Below are 17,970 nucleotides of genomic sequence, written 5' to 3'. Positions count from 1 at the left end.
GCTTTGCTCCTATTTGTGTTGGTTCTTTCTCCTTCTTGTACCCCTATAGTACTGTACCCTGCATCTCACAGCTCACAGCCCACTCTTGTTCTTCGTTGATATGAACCTACAACCAGTCAAAGTCTATTGAGCAATCAGTACTGTTACTGTACCAAATAGAAAGCACAATGTTCAGGGCCATACAACTTGTTTTCGTTTTGTCCTTATACAGCCTACAATGCACTGTAGGCCTACTACAATATACACTACCACAGTAAAAGGGACACAAATCAAAGGAGTCAACCTGGTGTTTACTTGTCCTCCTCCCCTCACATTGTTTCTTCTATTCATTCTCAGACTTTCTCCTTCCCACCTTCAACAACCTGTTTGCTCCCTAAACTGGCTCATATTGGTTGTGTCACATCATTTGATACAAGTTAAATACATTTTGAGTGGTTGTGTTCAATCAATGACATTTGTTCTCTATTTGTATTTGATTGTTGCCACTTGTGTTTACCAGTATGGATGACATGTGAATTAGAGTGCCGAATGTGTTTTAAGACTGAGAATGTGTTTAGAGTTTTGCTGAAAAGTCTAAGTGAGACCTGCAAATTGTGTTTTGCCATGAGAAATAGTTTAAGGTATTGACAACAGACTGCACAATTAGCTTCATGAGTTCAGGCAACTGAGAACTTTGTTCAGCCAGTGGGTTTTAGTGTTTTAGCAATTGTAAAAAACTGTAATTGACACACAGCTGATGTATGTTGGGTATATTGGGTCAACCACAGCTGATTCCAGTCTGGCTTAGAATCAATGGCATTACTTAGGTATACAGTAAAAGGAGGACTTTGAGGAATGATGTTTTTGGAAACAGAAACCGAAAAAGATGTCTGGACGAGGAAGAGTTAGAGCAAGGGGCCCAGGGAGAAGAGCAGGCCCAGTGAGAGGAGCAGTGAGAGGTGTAGTAGTGAGAGGAGCAGGAGTAGTGAGAGGAGCAGGAGAAGTGAGAGGAGCAGGAGTAGTGAGAGGTGCAGGAGAAGTGAGAGGAGCAGGAGTAGTGAGAGGAGCAGGAGTAGTGAGAGGAGCAGGAGTTGTGAGAGGAGCAGGTCCAGGGAGAAGAGCAGGCCTAAGGAGAGGGCAAGGTAGAGGTATAAGAATGCGTGGTGGTGGCATTCTAAGGGCTACAAGGGCAGTAGTGAGTGATGGAATTCGTGCCATGTGATAAACCACGGTCTTTCACTAAGAGAGGCTGGTGAAAGAGTACAGCCCAATTTGAGGCGGTCAACGGTTGCGTCAATTATACGCATCTTTCAACAAACCAACAGGTAAGTTTGCATTTTACATGGATTGTTTCTATTCTCACTTGACATGTCAATGAGGCCATACAGTAATGCATATGTTGATGTTTTTTGTCCCTCAAAAGAATGCAACGTCTTCCTCCCTCTGGGGGAAGAGGAAAGCTCCTCAATCATCAACAAGAGCTTGCCATAGTAGATATGGTTGTTGCAAATAATGCAATTAAACTGCATGAGATTCAAAGCAGAATTTTGGAGGAGCAAGAGATATTTCACAATATCAATAGCATCAGCCTCGCAACCATTACGCGGACATTGTCCAAACACAGAGTGCGGATGAAACAGCTCTACACTGCTCCCTTTGAGAGGAACAGTGAGCGAGTCAAGGTGTATCGCCTTGGATAACATCAGATGCGATGTGGATGAAAACTTGTGGCCTAACCCTGAAGATCGCAGGGATTAGATAAAGGAATGTTGTGGTTTTTTTTAGTTCTCCCTTTTTACTGGGCTTTTTGCTGTTGCTTTTTTGTTCATGGATATTTTGTTAACTTTAAACAATACTGTAAAACGTTTTCTGTTGTATCATACTAAACAGTATTTCTACTATACCTCCTAGAGTAAACAGTGAAGAAAAAAAAAAAACTGATTCGCTTTTTACTGGAATGCTTTTGAATGTGAACATTACATGTGGATATACAGTTCCCAACCAAAACATTTGGCGCAAAAAAACAGTGGATTGCATGTTTTGCATGCAAATACCTGTAAAACTGAAACATAAAAGTTTATGCAGTTTTTGTAATGTCGACAATAGCCAGTATTTTGAAACCTGGTGTACTTTGATTGGCTGCATGTTCCTTGTGAAGTGAAAACAAGAGTTATTCTTTGAAAGAATAATTTCATTTTGAGTCAGATGTCCAGTGTTTTGGTAAAGTTAGTGTGTGCAGAGAAAGATGTCTTCTATTTTGAAATGAAGAGTATATAGTTAACAAAATGTGCTTTTGAGAAGAAAATGATCTATTTGGCCAATTGTGTTTTGTAGGTGTAAGTCTGTGTTAAGAGTTTAGAAAAAGTATTTTAAGTATAGGTAAGCGCTCGTTAGCGATGGAAAAAATACTGTAAGGTATTGACAAGACTGCCCAATTAGCTTCATGAGTTCAGGCAACTGAGAACTTTGTTCAGCCAGTGGGTTTTAGTGTTTTAGCAATTGTAAAAAACTGTATGTGCGCAAACACATGACAGCTTAATTGTAGACACACCAAACAGGTTTACATTTTTTTACGATCGGATACACACTAAAATCAAAAGTATTACACAATTATCAAAACCTTCACTCAAGGAGCAAAACAACGGCTCAGATCTGCACAACTATAAGCACATTTAAACATCACACTTTTTTGCGAAACCATACACACAAGTGATTTGCAAAGCACTAAACACAGTTTTATGCTTTAGACACAGACGTACATCAAGAGGTCACTTCCTTGCAATTCCAAAACACTCTGTCAAGTTTATGAGCCGGTCGAATTAAAACAGCCATCAAGTGCCCAAACACATGATTGCTAACAGTTTTGTACGATCGGATACACACAATTTTGACTGCTCGGTTTTATTTTTCAATCTCCTCACACAATAAGCACAACCACACCCAATGAGCAAAAACATCAGATCCATTGCAAAATGAAACACTCTTGTAAAATCTATACACTCATTTAACCAAAACCATATTTTGTTACCATATGAAACACACACATTGCATATACTGAATTATGTTTGTACCACTTACACACTTCTGTTATAAACCTAAAACACTTTTAGCAATACTACTTCTCAGTGATTAGAGTAGTGTAAGTGAAGTACACAGAGAAAGTGAAAATACACAATACAGTAAAAACACTACACAAGACCAATGCTGAAAATATTATTTACGTAATTCTCTCTACTAGTGCAGTGCCCGTAGGAATTATGTAGTGTTAACAGACGTAGGTGTAGCTGTTGGGTAGTGTAATAGCAAGACATGTTTGCACTCCACATAGGTACAGGTTAGACTGAAGTAATACGGGGCACTTTTTACATATCATTATTTTGAGATCCGGGGCTAGAATCTCTGAGAACACTTTAATGTAAGACCATTGGTAACCAATAAGATTAAGATTTTTTAATGTATAGTTCGCGAAATATTTGTATTTTACCGTTTGCCGTGCATTGAAATGCATTGGGTTTAGCGTCGCTAAACCCAATGCACGACAAACGGTAAAATACAAATATCTCAAAAACTATAAATTCAAAAATCTTCAAAATCAAGGATGCACAGGTTCATGACATGCGTAAGCTACATGCGAAATATCATAACTAACGTATCTACCGTCAGGGAGATATGCCCTAGACAGACTACTCTGAAAGGTATGATGGTCCCATATGGTTTCCATTCAGACTGCACTTATTCAGATCAGAGTATTTCTATAGGAAACTCACCTTGTTTCACTGCCGTATGTAGTCTGTGTTTTCTTGTTCCAGTATGTGTAAATAATAAGCCACTTAGCTAATTGTCTTGTTGCAAAAACTGACAATCGAGTTTGACCATCCGGTTTTATAGGTTCTGAGCGTGACATAGCTTGTTTGATTGTGACGTAATTTCGGTGCACAGTGGGACTTGCTACGGGAAAAGATAACCCATTGTTTCCTACGGGAAACGGTAAAATACAAATATCTCGAAAACTATAAATTCAAAAATCTTCAAAATCAAGGATGCACAGGTTCATGACATGCGTAAGCTACATGAGAAATCTCATAACTAACGTATCTACCGTCAGGGAGATACGCCCTAGACAGACTGACACTCCACAAACCCACACACACACAGATTCCTGGATTTATAGATAGATATACCCAAATCAGTCAACATGGAGAATCGCAACAAAACATGTCCCAGTTTTCATGCTACTTCAGCAGTGTGCATAACACTGTAAGCTCAGCAAATATCAGACAAACGTGAAAAGATGTTTCCAGTACAGGTTACAATTCCATTTACAGTCAAAAAAAAAAAATCAGAAAAAATACAGTACAAATAAAGTTGCATTTTACCCTGATGTCTTTTTAGGACTTCAGGTTGCCAGTGTTGACTGAAAAACCTGATGGACATTGCTGTATTGAAAAGGGCATGGTCACCGATAATGTTCGCTTGAATTTCTCTGAGCCTGATAGCATTACGTATTTGCCAAAATCATGTTTACAGTATGATCTCTCTATCTTGTTCTTGCGTGAATATGGGCCTGTCCTCCTTTCAAGTTTACAGTATTTGATACATTTTGAGCACATTTTCCTCCTGCTTCAGGTCTTCCTCTTCCTCTACTTCCGACTTGACCTCAGCCTCATGGCATGGCCTCGGCCTCTTCCTCCTTCTCCTCCTCTGTGGATTCCCCCTCTCACCCTCACCACTTCTTCTGACTCCTTCCATTTTGGTTGAAGACAGATTACAGTTACTCATCTGCTGCATTTTTATAGTGCTTAAACCTGTTTGTTGTGTTTGGGCATTGAAGGCTGTGTTTATTTGACCGGCTCATACGTGTGGTAACTTGACAGAGCGTTTTGGAATTGTAAGGAAGTGACCTCTTGATACACGTCTGTGCCTAAAGCATAAAAGTGTGTTTAGTGCTTTGCAAATCACTTGTGTGTATGGTTTCGCAAAAAGTGTGATGTTGAAATGTTCTTATAGTTGTGCAGATCTGAGCCGTTGTTTTGCTCCTTGAGTGAAGGTTTTGATAATTGTGTTACACTTTTGATTTTAGTGTGTATCCGATTGTGCAAAAAAACTGCAATTGTAGACACAACAAACAGGTTTAAGCACTATAGAAATGCAGCAGATGAGTAACTGTAATCTGTCTTCAACCAAAATGGAAGGAATCAGAAGAAGAAGAAGAGTGAGGGTGAGAGGGGGAATCCACAGAGGAGGAGAAAGAGGAGGAGGAAGAGGAAGAGGCCGAGGCCATGCCATGAGGCCGAGGTCAAGGTGGAAGTAGAGGAAGAGGAAGACCTGAAGCAGGAGGAAAATGTGCTCAAAGAAGAAGAAGACCAAATGTATCAAATAAACTTGAAAGGAGGACAGGCCCATATTCACGCAAGAACAAGATAGAGAGATCATAAACATGCTTTTGGCAAATACGTAATGCTATCAGGCTCAGATAAATTCAAGCGAACATTATCGGTGACCATGCCATTTTCAATACAGTAATGTCCATCAGGTCTCTCAGTCAACACTGGCGACACTGACAAATCCTAAAAAGGCATCAGGGTAAAATGCAACTTTATTGGAAACATCTTTTCACCTTTGTCTGATATTTGCTGAGCTTACAGTGCTATGCACACTATTGAAGTAGCATGAACACTGGGACATGTTTTGTTGTGATTCTCCGTGTTGACATGTTGACTGATTTGGGTATATGGAGAGAATTACGTAAATCATATTTTCATCAGTCTTGGGTAGTGTTTTTACTGTATTGTGTATTTTCACTTTCTCTGTGTACTTCACTTACACTACTCTAATCACTGAGAAGTAGAATTGCTAAAAGTGTTTAAGGTTTATAACAGAAGTGTGTAAGTGGTACAAACAGAATTCAGTATATGCAATGTGTGTGTTTCATATGGTGACATTATAGTTTTGTTAAATGAGTGTATACATTTTACAAGAGTGTTTCAATTTGCAATGGATCTGATGTTTTTGCTCATCGGGTGTGTGGTTGTGCTTATTGTGTGAGAAGATTGAAAAACAAAACCAAGCAGTCAAAATTGTGTGTATCCGATCGTAAAAAACTGTAAATGAGTGTATAGATTTTACAAGAGTGTGTATCCGATCGTAAAAAACTCCAAACACTATAGAAATGCAGCAGATGAGTTACAGGTTTTTTTTATGATTGCTAAAACACATTTCTTGAAACAGTCACCCATTTTCTCAAAATTGTAAACTCAAAACCTCATCTTCAAGCACTATTTACAAATCCTCTGAATCCCCTTGCAAAATGAAACTTTCGCCTCAAAATCAACCACTGCTCTCAAATCATAATCAAAGTGATCGAAATGATATACACTTTCAAGCAGTGAGTAAACAATACACCAGAAAATAGAAAACACATTGTTCAAAACATATAGTTCTCAAGGAAAAGTACATGTTTAATCTCAAAACAAATTTCATATTTATCCGTCATCTTTTGATGAACAAAAACATGTTCTCTCATAGTAGCTAAAATTGTATCAGAAATTACTATTCTGCTTTGCTCTAATTTTTGTTGGTTCTTTCTCCTCCTTGTACCCCTATAGTACTGTACCCTGCATCTCACTACTCACAACGCACTTGTTCTTTGTTGATATGAACTCTTCAAAACACAACACAAAATTCTCTGCTTTAGACACAGATTTCAATTGTTAACCACACTTTCTTCAAAACACTAAACACCATCCTCTCTACTTTGCACACTTCATCAATGCGAAAACCTCCTTGTTTTCAGACAGAACCCACTGCTATTCAAATAGCAAAACTTCCATTTCCAAAGCTGTTGTGCAATTTTAAATCAAAACATAAGCTCCTGGTTTGGAGAACAATTTATGGCAACATTGCAGTGAGAGGTGACCAGAGAGGCAGAGGAGTGAGAGTAAGAGGAGGAGAAGGAGAATGAGTAAAAGGATGAAGAGGAAGAGCAAGAAAGAGAGCCATTACTGTATCTCTTTAGAGATTCAGGCCAATGTGTTCAACCATGAGGTCAACATGGGTTTGACCATACATGAGGCTGGCCAGAGGGTTCAACCAAACATAAGCCGCTTCTCAGTTGCATCCATTCTCCGGACATTCAGAAGAGATTCTCATGACACTTAACTTCATGAGAATATGATACGTGTTTGCAGTGGACATATTAAGGCCATGGAACTGGCTATAAAATGTTGAGTAAACGACATTCAAGGAACCGAGTCAGTAAAATGATCCCAACTTCCCATCAATATTTCTAAGCACAAATGTGAAGGTACACGGTGAGCCAGTATTCTGTGTATATGCTTTGTCTCCCTCCTTCACTGGCTGAAACCACCGTACTGAGAGCCAATCAATTTATAGCTTACCATGTGACATCAGGTCAAGCTTAGTTTGGTGTCGGCCGCTTTCTATCCTTCCCTTTCCCGCTTCTTCTCGAAAATCTTGAATTTCAATGGCCTTAATAAATCACTCTATTTTGTCAACGACTCTTATCTGCGAATAATGAGTCAAATTGAGCTGGTTGAGGAGTCAACTGGATATTTGTGTGACGTGTTTGGTAAAACAATGGATAACACCCACTGTTACGTAATCATTGTACTGAAATTGGTTACAATGTAACAAGCTTTTTATGTTTTTCGTCTTGAGATATTTTGTGAGTTGAAATGGAATGTAGATGGTTCATGAATTCAATGTATCTTTGTGTAACCTTATCAACGTGCATGTCACAATGCAGGTGTAATGCTTTTGAGAGACCCAAGGCGTTCCACATTAACAAAGCAAATATAAACGAAGCAGTTTTTTTCTCTCTCTCTTTTGACTGCAATTAACAATATGAGGTGCAAAATCATGTTTTTTTTTTTTTTTTTAGATTTGACCATCACCAGTGTAGGAAGAGATGCATTCAAATGAAATGTTGGGTGGCTCTTAAAAGAGCCTTTGTTTAACTACAAAGAGCAGCACGCGAAGCGCAATATTTACTTCTTTTTAGGGGCAGCCTTTTTCGCCTTGGTGGCTTTAGGCTTGGCCACCTTGGGTTTCGCTGCCTTAGCTTTCTTGGGGCTCTTAGCTGCCTTCTTGGGTGCGGCGGGCTTTTTGGCCTTCTTGGGGCTCTTCGTTGCCTTCTTGGGCGTAACGGGTTTCTTGGCTTTCTTCGGAGACTTCTTTGCAGCAGCTGCGGGCTTCTTTGCCACTGCCTTCTTGGGCTTCTTGGCTACAGCGGGCTTCTTTGCTGCCGGCTTCTTGGCTTTGACGGGAGCCTTCTTCGCAGGCTTCTTCACCTCTGCCTGTTTGTTCAGCTTGAAGGAGCCGGACGCGCCAGTTCCTTTCGTCTGAACCAGTGTGCCCTTTGAGACGAGACTCTTGATGGCCACCTTGACACGAGCGTTGTTCTTTTCCACATCGTATCCACCAGCGGCTAAAGCCTTCTTCAGGGCAGCCAGAGAAACTCCCTTCCTCTCTTTGGATGCAGTGATGGATTTGACGATAAGCTCGCCCACACTGGGTCCGGTTTTCTTGGGCCTTGGTGCCTTCTTCTTGGGAGACTTAGCAGGCGCGGCAGCTGGGGCAACTTCAGCCATAGTTTCGTGGTGTCTAACGATCAGAGTACGAGAGAATCGAGTGAACGAGTACCACGAGTCGCCAGCGGGTTGTATTTAAGATAGGCATGAGAACCGTTGAGACTCAACTGAAAGAGCTCTCCATTCCTCTCTTCCGTGATGGACTCGCTTGTGTTTTCTCCACTCGCATTTTGTAACAAAATGTGTCTAACGAAACAAAATGTGCGGATATGAAGATGTCGGTTGTGAAGTTCACACCTTGCACTTTAAAGCAAACTTAAATTACCTCGCATTTTCACCCTTTCCGTGTTTCAACGAACAGAGAACCGTAGAAGTGACAGGGGCGTCGTGGCAACCCATATTTCTTTTCTGAGGAAAACTCCTCTAAAAAAGTTGTAAAATCATTTGGCATTTGCACCTCGGTGAGCAATAGAACAAACCATGGACCTCTATGACCCGTATAATCGGTAATAAAGTACCCTGTGCGAATCTGTGCTTTTCAGATGGGATCTGTTTGGACTTAGTGAAACACATGGCTGCCAGACATATTCGGCCGATCCGACATCACAGCAGACACACATCCTAATGGGAATGCAGACATTTTGAACATTTATTGGAAACAAACACTTTGAACACTTTCGTAAATACAGATACATTTAAAGACAATCAAAGTTGTAGCCCATATGGTCGAATACAGTTCGTGCCTTTGGGACGATTTCAGGTTTGTACTATACTGAACCCAAAAATGAGCGGTGACCATACCATTTTCAATAATGTCCATCATGTCTCTCAGTCAACACTGGCACTCATTCTGGAAAGAAGAAAAAAAAAACGTATTTGTACTGTATTTTCAGATCTTTTATTTTAGTTTTACTGCAATTGTAACCTGGATACAGAATATGTTGGTCTGATATTTGTTGAGCTTAAAGTGTTATGCACACTACTGTAATAGCATGACAACTGGGAAACTCGTTGTTGTGATTCTCAATGTTGACTGGTTTTGGGTGTATGGAGAGAAATTAATTATATTTTCCGCAGCATTGGTCTTGTGGTGAATGTATTGTATATTTGCACTTTCTCTGTGTACTTCTCTTACACTACCCTAATCACTGAGAAGTAGAAATGCGACATCTGCTTATAGTGGTGCAAATCTGGGCATATGTTTTGCTCCTTGAGTGTAAGGTTTTGTTCATTGTGTAATACTTTTGATTTGAGTGTTTATGCAATCGTACAAAACTTTGGTGAATGTATTGTATATTTGCACTTTTCCTGTGTCGTTCACTTACACTCTAATCACTGAGGTGTAGAATTGCTAAAAGTGTTTTAGGTTTGGAGCAGCAGTGTGTTACTGGTACAAACAGAATTACAGTGTTTCACACAAAAAACTTCATGTACCAATCAGTCGACCCAATTTGGCATTTCTTCACACTCCCTTATCTGTATAGACTCTGACTTTCCTGCTTTACACTCTAATGTCAATTACACATCACCTGGTCAAATCACTACACACAATGTTCAGTTGTTGCAGACACTTTTCAAGTAAAATCTCAAAGCAACAACAACACACAAATATAAACATTCAGGTCAGTTGCCTGTGATGTGGATAATGCCCCCCTGCCCGACAGGAACCGTAGGCATGTTGTGAAAAAAACGATAAGTTATATGTTTCATGCGTGTGTGTGTGTGTGTGTGTGTGTGTGTGTGTGTGTGTGTGTGTGTGTGTGTGTGTGTGTGTGTGTGTGTGTGTGTGTGTTTGTGTGTCTGAGTGTGTGTGTGTATGTGTGTGTGTTTTAGTGTGTTTGTGGTAACGCAATTTGTTTTGATAAATTAGTGTATTGTTTTTAGATGCATGTTTAATTTTGCAAAGGATGTGAATTGTTCTACTAATTGGGTGTGTGGTGGTGCTAATTGTGTGTAGTGTTTTGAAAAACAGGGCCCTGTTTTCAAAAATGTGCTTCTGCAATCAAGAAAAAACTGTAATGATATTGTTCCATACATCATGGTATAGTGTAGGCGTGGATGGGTTACAGGACTGAGAGGAAGTTTAACGATAAGAGATATTACTTGCAGGTGTACATGTTATAAGATTGCATGCCTTTGAATCATCAGGTATTTCCGTTGGATTGCCTACACACTAAACCCTGCCTCACTAGCAAGGCACAATAGACTTACACAGACTGAACTATAAGTCCCACTTGGTCCAGGTCATACTCTTTTCTACGCCATGCACTTCACTATTCCCCATCGCAGCAGACATCAACATAGGAGAAGAGGAGGACAGTTTCACAAAGAAAATAAGTTTCTCTAACTGTGACACAGAGAAAAACACCATTTAATGTTTAAAATCTCCCTGAGCCTTGCCATGCTGATTTTGATGATTATTTTTTCAGAAAAATGCAGGGGGCTGGATATCCCCCCTTCATCTGCAGTTGGCTGTGCGTAACGACGAGGAGTTGAACAAATTACTTTGTGGTGTCACCATCGCACAAGGTGGTGTGTTAGGCTCAGAGCTTGGGGTTAACTTACACTTTCTACTCCCCTTATATTTGATGGCAGTAGTTACTAGTTACGATTTTACACAAGCTTTTAAAATCCAACAAATTGTTAAAGAAGGCTTCTCATGTCTTACAAATAGAAGGGTGCAGTCTCAGATTTCAAATGTTCATGAATTGTTAACAGCTCCACCAAATAGTGATTTTCCCTCTAAATGTCTCACATTGCTTAAGTCAATAAACGTTCCAATGATCTCACATCTCACCAAAAGTGAAAGACTAGTTAAAAGGTGAAAGAACAGATTGTGGCGATACATACGTGGAGTAGCAATAGTTTCAAACGTTTCAAAAAGTTAAACGAGACTTTGACTCATTGTTTTAATATGGGCCACCATAGACCCTGAACAACTAGAGGCTCACAAAAATCTCAACAATGGGCATCAACAGGACGTTTCTGAATGTATAGTTAACCTTATGTCACCTCGACAATTATTATGTTGTTTATACATTGGCTGAGGTAGTTTGGTCTTTCTGGCTGTGTCCAGACAACCCAATGGTAGTACATTGAGTGTCTAAATATAGTGTGTTTATGTTCAAGTATGTATCAAAATCAAGCTAGGCTGCTAGTGTTTACATAAATGCAAGTAACATGAATGGCATTGACCAGTGCCTGCTACACCAGTTATTAAAGAAAACAACATAAAGTCCTTTTCTGATAGGTGTATGTGCCAATTGGTGGGGGGGCAGAGTGGCACTTTAAGCAACTTGGAATGAACTTTTAAAAAGTAATTGGGTGGCTCTTAAAAGAGCCTTTGTTTGATAGTTTAGAGGTCAGATTTACTTGGACTTCTCGGTCTTCTTGGGCAGGAGCACAGCCTGGATATTGGGCAGTACACCACCCTGAGCGATGGTCACTCCGCCGAGCAGCTTGTTCAACTCCTCGTCGTTGCGCACAGCCAGCTGCAGATGGCGGGGAATGATACGACTCTTCTTGTTGTCACGGGCAGCGTTGCCGGCCAACTCGAGAATCTCAGCAGTCAGATACTCGAGCACTGCAGCCATGTAGACCGGAGCACCAGCACCAACACGATGAGCATAGTTGCCCTTGCGGAGCAGCCTGTGAACACGGCCCACGGGGAACTGGAGTCCAGCCCTGGAGGAGCGAGTCTTGGCCTTTGCTCTAGCCTTTCCACCGGTTTTGCCTCTGCCGCTCATTTTAGGAGTTGTATGGGTTCTTCCGAATACTGAAGTGTAGCAAAACGGGGAGGGGAGTGTATTTATTCTCCTCAAGCTCAGCGTTGCTCATTGCCTCAGTGGTTGAGGCGAGAATACTGAGAGCCAATCAACGTGTAGGTCCTGCGGGAAGACAAACGTTGCTTCATTTTGGCGCCTGCTGGATATCCTCCTTTCCTTTTGTGCGTGATCTCCAAAATCACTGACTATTTTAACGCATGCAATAGTTAAAACGACACCTTCCAGTTTAGGTTGCAGCTTGGTTTCCAGATATGTCAGTTCAATGGTCACAATAATCACAAAGTCCCAGAATCTCCATGTATTGCGAACACCTTTAAAATGGAACAAACTGAAGTGGTTAGGTGATACAAAGTATCTAATGGACCGGCTTGTAATCATGTTTGAATGATACAAAAATAACAACGATGAGCAGAATTCTGCAAGCATATTTCAATTTTTTGGGGATCCGTCAGCTGTATTTAATTTAAATAGAATTTAATAGCTTATTAAAGATGTATTAACAACACACTGTTTATTTATTATCAGCCACTCTGGCTAAACTTCACTTAAAGATTAACTTTTCTTTCTGGCTCTAAAGCAGGTGAATACATACTGCCATACCATGTGTGTTCATTGCTTAATTGGTTGGTGGGGATTTAAAACCTTGATAGACTTTACATCTTCAGCTGAAAATATTGCAAACGTAGCTTGAGCTTGAAGCATACATTACTCATTACGACCAATTGTTTTTATAGGAACAATGCATTTGAAAGACCGCACACCATCATGGGTAGTTGGCTAGCGAGAAAGAGGGTTACATACACCACTTTAAAGACAGATCCCGTAGCCTTACTATGAAAACAACTATTATAAAATGGACTGTATGGGTTACAAAGAGTCGAGCTCCCAAAGGCCATGGATCCTTTTAGTGGTTCGGTCGGTCATAATAGTTACATTTTAGACAAAGAGGATTGGATATAACCGTCCACTTAAATTCTATGTACTTTGAATACTGAATGACGTGTCAAGGTGACGTACAATTTGCTGCATGTACGCGCCAACACCAGTAGAGAAAAGTAGGAGGGACGGACGAGGAGGAGTGTTTATAGTCTTCAAACAGGTCCTCCAGATGGATATAAGACCTCGTACAACACGCTGAGGTGCACACATTGCTGTAAAACTAAAACAGTGACAATGAGTGGAAGAGGCAAAGGAGGAAAAGGACTCGGTAAAGGGGGCGCCAAGCGTCATCGTAAGGTTCTTCGTGATAACATCCAGGGCATCACTAAGCCCGCAATCAGGCGTCTTGCTCGTCGTGGCGGTGTGAAGCGTATCTCTGGCCTCATCTACGAGGAGACCCGTGGTGTGCTGAAGGTGTTCCTGGAGAACGTCATCCGTGATGCCGTCACCTACACCGAGCATGCCAAGAGAAAGACCGTGACCGCAATGGATGTCGTCTATGCTCTGAAACGCCAGGGTCGTACTCTGTACGGTTTTGGAGGTTAATAATCTTTCACCTCATTCTGAGACAAAGGCTCTTTTAAGAGCCACCCAAATACTTACGTAAAACATGATTCCAATTGCGTTTATATTGAAAAATGGGAATGTTCAATACCAATGTGTGGTGTAAGATGTCAACTATGGCGCACTAATACTGAATATAACCTACAATGCACAACACGGCCAACAGCCACTGTAAATGCATAATTATTTATTTTAGTGAGCCTTCTCCTGTTAGGTTCATTGTAAATGTATTCCCACTGATTTCATAGCTTTACTGCTTAATGATAAGCATGGCTATATCCCCACATGCAATACCAAGTTCAAAAGTACAATTGTATGAGCTGATCCACGTTATATGGAAGTGGCGAATATACCAAGAGTAGTGTGTTTGCAAAAGTATTGTGAGGCAATGTAAAATGCAGGCCATTGCCAGGGAACTCAAAAGTCAATGAAAAAAACAATCTCACCAACAAAATCCCACGAAGATACTCTGGGGCCCCCTACAAAGTCATACACGGCAAACCTTTTTTGAGTTTTTCCTAATCTGTTTGGGATAACATAGGACATACAGGACAACTGAAAAAAAAACTGTAACTCCCATAACAGGGAGCACTCCTATGGAAACCAAATTTGAACCAATAATCAAACCAATAATCAAATTCACATCTTAGTCTTTTTGACATGTAGATATTCTAACTGAAGAAAAAAAAACGATTCAGTTATTGAGTCATATGCTGCAACTCACTTTCATGGATGCACGTATAGGCTACTTGAATCTCTCCTATAAAGACTTTGTCAGTGTTTACGATGCAGATTTATTGAAAATATGTATCACTAACAATGAGGCTTAATTAATGCCGCAGGTCTCGTATATTGACTTCATTTTGGTCATGCCAAGGTAGCTCAGAAAGTGCGGGAAGATGACAAAAGAAGGGGAAGTGCGGACTAAACTATCTTTCTGTGGTCAGAGCGGGCTTAGTAGACGGACCCGCCCCTGCGCTTCAAAGTAACCAACCATCGTCTGGGATTCTGGTCATGGCTGGCCTAGGTGAAATATTAGCATAGAGTGCTGTATATATAGAGGTGGCACGACTGCATGCAGTACCGCAGTTCTGTCTGAATCCTCATACAGAAAGCATCATGCCTGAGCCAGCAAAGCCCGCCCCGAAGAAGGGCTCCAAGAAAGCCGTGACCAAGACCACAGCCAAAGGCGGCAAGAAGCGCCGAAAGACCAGGAAGGAAAGCTATGCCATCTACGTGTACAAGGTCCTGAAGCAGGTCCATCCCGACACTGGCATCTCCTCCAAGGCCATGGGCATCATGAACTCTTTCGTGAACGACATCTTCGAGCGTATCGCTGGAGAGTCTTCCCGTTTGGCTCACTACAACAAGCGTTCCACCATCACCTCCAGGGAGATCCAGACTGCAGTGCGTCTGCTTCTGCCCGGCGAGCTTGCTAAGCACGCCGTGTCTGAGGGAACCAAGGCCGTCACCAAGTACACCAGCTCCAAGTAAAGCGTTTTACGCTTTTCAACCCAAAGGCTCTTTTAAGAGCCACCCACATTGTCTTTGAAAAGCAGTTCCAACATAATCAAAATCTCCTTATGTTTTCAGGATGTTCCTCTAGAGAGGGTTGCGCCTACCTTGTTTCGGAAAATCACATAAGACTCCACTATCACACATTTTTGTAATATGAACGATGATCAAACCGAATTCTGAGCTCGAAATACGCACCTTGTGCGCATTTTTAATGTTGTACGTCAACTGCAGCCTAATTCTAAAACCGAAACGACATATGTGGAGCAGTTTTGCAATGCAGAGAACACAAACTGCAACACACTGCACTATACAATAAGTTTGCGTGTAGATGACTCGATACACTGGCCGCAACAACGTAACACAAAAAAAAAAAACCCAACGGTTCCAGATGTTGCACTCGTCTTTTTTTGTCAACAACAGGCGTGTGACAGGGAGTTGCAGAGTACGTCGCAAATGTTTAGGAACATTGTTTTGCATATGGTGCTGTCTTCCATCAGATGTAGTTCTTGGTATCGCTTCACCTTAGTCTTTAACTTCGGTTCTGACTGATCTTGAAACAAATACAACTGCAGTTATCATGTTATAGCTTAAATTTGTATGCACTCACTATTTTTATTTTATATTTATTTGATTTAAATTGTTTGGCATCACTGTGCACGTACATCCGTTGCTGTTCAGCACGTTGAGCTGCATTGTTCTGTATGAAAGGTGCTATACAAATATAAAGGTTATTAGTAATACTACTACTATATGCCCTACACATAGTGTATATGGTAAAAAGAATTTTCGGTCATTCTAGCGTCGGCTTTCAACCGTGACTTCTACTGGGGGGCTAAACATACTGTATGGTAGTAGCTAGAGTATAGTATGTGCGTGGGCTATTAAATAGCGTGTGTACCAACACTGGATGGAAAATGAGCTTTCATGAGTTATTTAGGTGGCTCTTAAAAGAGCCGTTTGTTTTTCTTGACGTTGTCGGGATCAACTTAAGCACGCTCCCCGCGGATGCGACGGGCCAGCTGGATGTCTTTGGGCATGATGGTCACCCTCTTGGCGTGGATGGCGCACAGGTTGGTGTCCTCAAACAGACCAACCAGGTAAGCCTCGCTGGCCTCCTGAAGAGCCATGACAGCAGAGCTCTGGAAGCGCAGATCGGTTTTGAAGTCCTGGGCAATTTCCCTGACCAGACGCTGGAAAGGCAGCTTGCGGATCAGCAGCTCAGTGGACTTCTGGTAACGACGGATCTCTCTCAGAGCCACTGTGCCGGGCCTGTAACGATGGGGCTTCTTCACTCCGCCGGTGGCTGGTGCGCTCTTACGAGCAGCCTTGGTGGCGAGCTGCTTTCGCGGAGCCTTTCCTCCGGTGGACTTACGGGCGGTTTGCTTCGTTCTTGCCATTGCAAAGTCTGCTTCAATGCTAGGAGTATGCCAGTACGCAAGCAAGCAGGGTATTTATAGGTTACAACCTCGACCAGCCCCCTGATGACGTTTACTTGCTGGCTACCGCTGATTGGTATTCAACGCCCTGATTCCGGTGGCGCCTAAAATTCAAAGTACAAAGCCCTTCTCCTACTCTACGAGCGTTTTTGCCTTAATTCAGAAATTCGTTCAGTATATAGACGCTTGACGTACAAAATGTATAATCTTATCCAACAACAACGCAAGAAGTGTTTGCTTGCATTTTTAATGTACATATTTGCCAATATCTTTATATTCACTGGCAGTCAATGCCTTATGATACTAAACTTTAAGTTAACTTGGTATTATCAAATGTATTATACATTTTCATTGTGGGAAAAGGGGGTCATAGTTAGCAACTGTGGTTTTCAGAGTACTGTGTGTTGGGCACACACAGGCATTTGAGACTGGAATCAGATTCAAAACCTAGAACCAGCGACCTCAGGAGTGTCCCAAATGCATGGTCTAGTTACCAATCCATGTACTTGGACACCTTTACCGCACATATGTGTGAATCTCTTTCACTAAATAGATGTGAGTTTGTATGTTACAGTACAGAAACTTGAAATGCTCCTTTCACATTAACTTCATATTCCTTTAGAAAGCCATAGGCAGTTCCTATTTTCCATGCTTATATCTTATCTGCAAACATCAAGTCCAACTTTCACCCATTACATTTGTGCATCATGCCGAATAGAGCCTGGGAATGCCCATTCTCAAATAGATGTGGGTGGCTCTTAAAGTTTTTACCATTGAATAAACACTCAAATCAAAAGTATAACACAATTATCCAAGTCGTTTGCAAGGAGCAAAACCCGGCCCAGAGATGCACCACTATAAGCACAACGTCAGTGCACACTTTTTGAGAAACAACACAGTGATTTACAAAACACTAAACACACTTGCATTCATTACGACACAGAAGAATATCAAGATGACACTTCCTTCCAATTCCAAAGCACCGACTGTCAAATTACCACACCTATGAGCCAATTGCTAAAACACAGCCATCAAGTGCGAAAAAACACATTAGTGCTAACATTTCTTTATGATTGAATAAACACTAAATTCAAAAGCATTACACAATTATCCAAACTGTATACTCAAGGAGCAAAACCTGGCCCAGATTTGCACCACTATAAGCTAAATGTCAGCCTCACACTGTTTGCCAACCATTAC

General features: G+C 41.2%; 5 protein-coding genes across 5 annotated transcripts; 2 read left to right on the top strand and 3 right to left on the bottom strand.

Annotated features, from left to right (window-relative positions):
- Positions 1-7,985: 7,985 nt before the first annotated feature.
- Positions 7,986-8,588, bottom strand: LOC308376645 (histone H1-like; the record flags this gene model as incomplete). Its single annotated transcript, XM_080853057.1, has 1 exon — positions 7,986-8,588. One exon carries the CDS (start codon positions 8,586-8,588, stop codon positions 7,986-7,988), a length of 603 nt encoding a protein of 200 aa, XP_080709183.1.
- Positions 8,589-11,709: 3,121 nt separating this feature from the next.
- LOC308361114 (histone H2A-like) lies at positions 11,710-12,274 on the bottom strand (the record flags this gene model as incomplete). Its single annotated transcript, XM_080833373.1, has 1 exon — positions 11,710-12,274. One exon carries the CDS (start codon positions 12,272-12,274, stop codon positions 11,897-11,899), a length of 378 nt encoding a protein of 125 aa, XP_080689499.1. The 3' UTR covers positions 11,710-11,896.
- A 1,212-nt stretch (positions 12,275-13,486) lies between these two features.
- Positions 13,487-13,864, top strand: LOC308361715 (histone H4; the record flags this gene model as incomplete). The annotated part of the gene is made up of 1 exon (XM_080834147.1): positions 13,487-13,864. One exon carries the CDS (start codon positions 13,487-13,489, stop codon positions 13,796-13,798), a length of 312 nt encoding a protein of 103 aa, XP_080690273.1. The 3' UTR covers positions 13,799-13,864.
- A 1,071-nt stretch (positions 13,865-14,935) lies between these two features.
- Positions 14,936-15,310, top strand: LOC308379108 (histone H2B 1/2-like; the record flags this gene model as incomplete). Its single annotated transcript, XM_080856164.1, has 1 exon — positions 14,936-15,310. One exon carries the CDS (start codon positions 14,936-14,938, stop codon positions 15,308-15,310), a length of 375 nt encoding a protein of 124 aa, XP_080712290.1.
- A 1,010-nt stretch (positions 15,311-16,320) lies between these two features.
- On the bottom strand, positions 16,321-16,731 carry LOC308379097 (histone H3.2; the record flags this gene model as incomplete). Its single annotated transcript, XM_080856153.1, has 1 exon — positions 16,321-16,731. One exon carries the CDS (start codon positions 16,729-16,731, stop codon positions 16,321-16,323), a length of 411 nt encoding a protein of 136 aa, XP_080712279.1.
- Positions 16,732-17,970: the final 1,239 nt, after the last annotated feature.

This window comes from Sprattus sprattus (genome assembly GCF_963457725.1).
Source record: "Sprattus sprattus genome assembly, chromosome: 1".
In the NCBI taxonomy this organism is placed as follows: Eukaryota; Metazoa; Chordata; class Actinopteri; order Clupeiformes; family Clupeidae; genus Sprattus; species Sprattus sprattus.
Note: the sequence above shows the minus strand (reverse complement) of the source record. Positions and strands in the feature narration are given on the sequence as shown.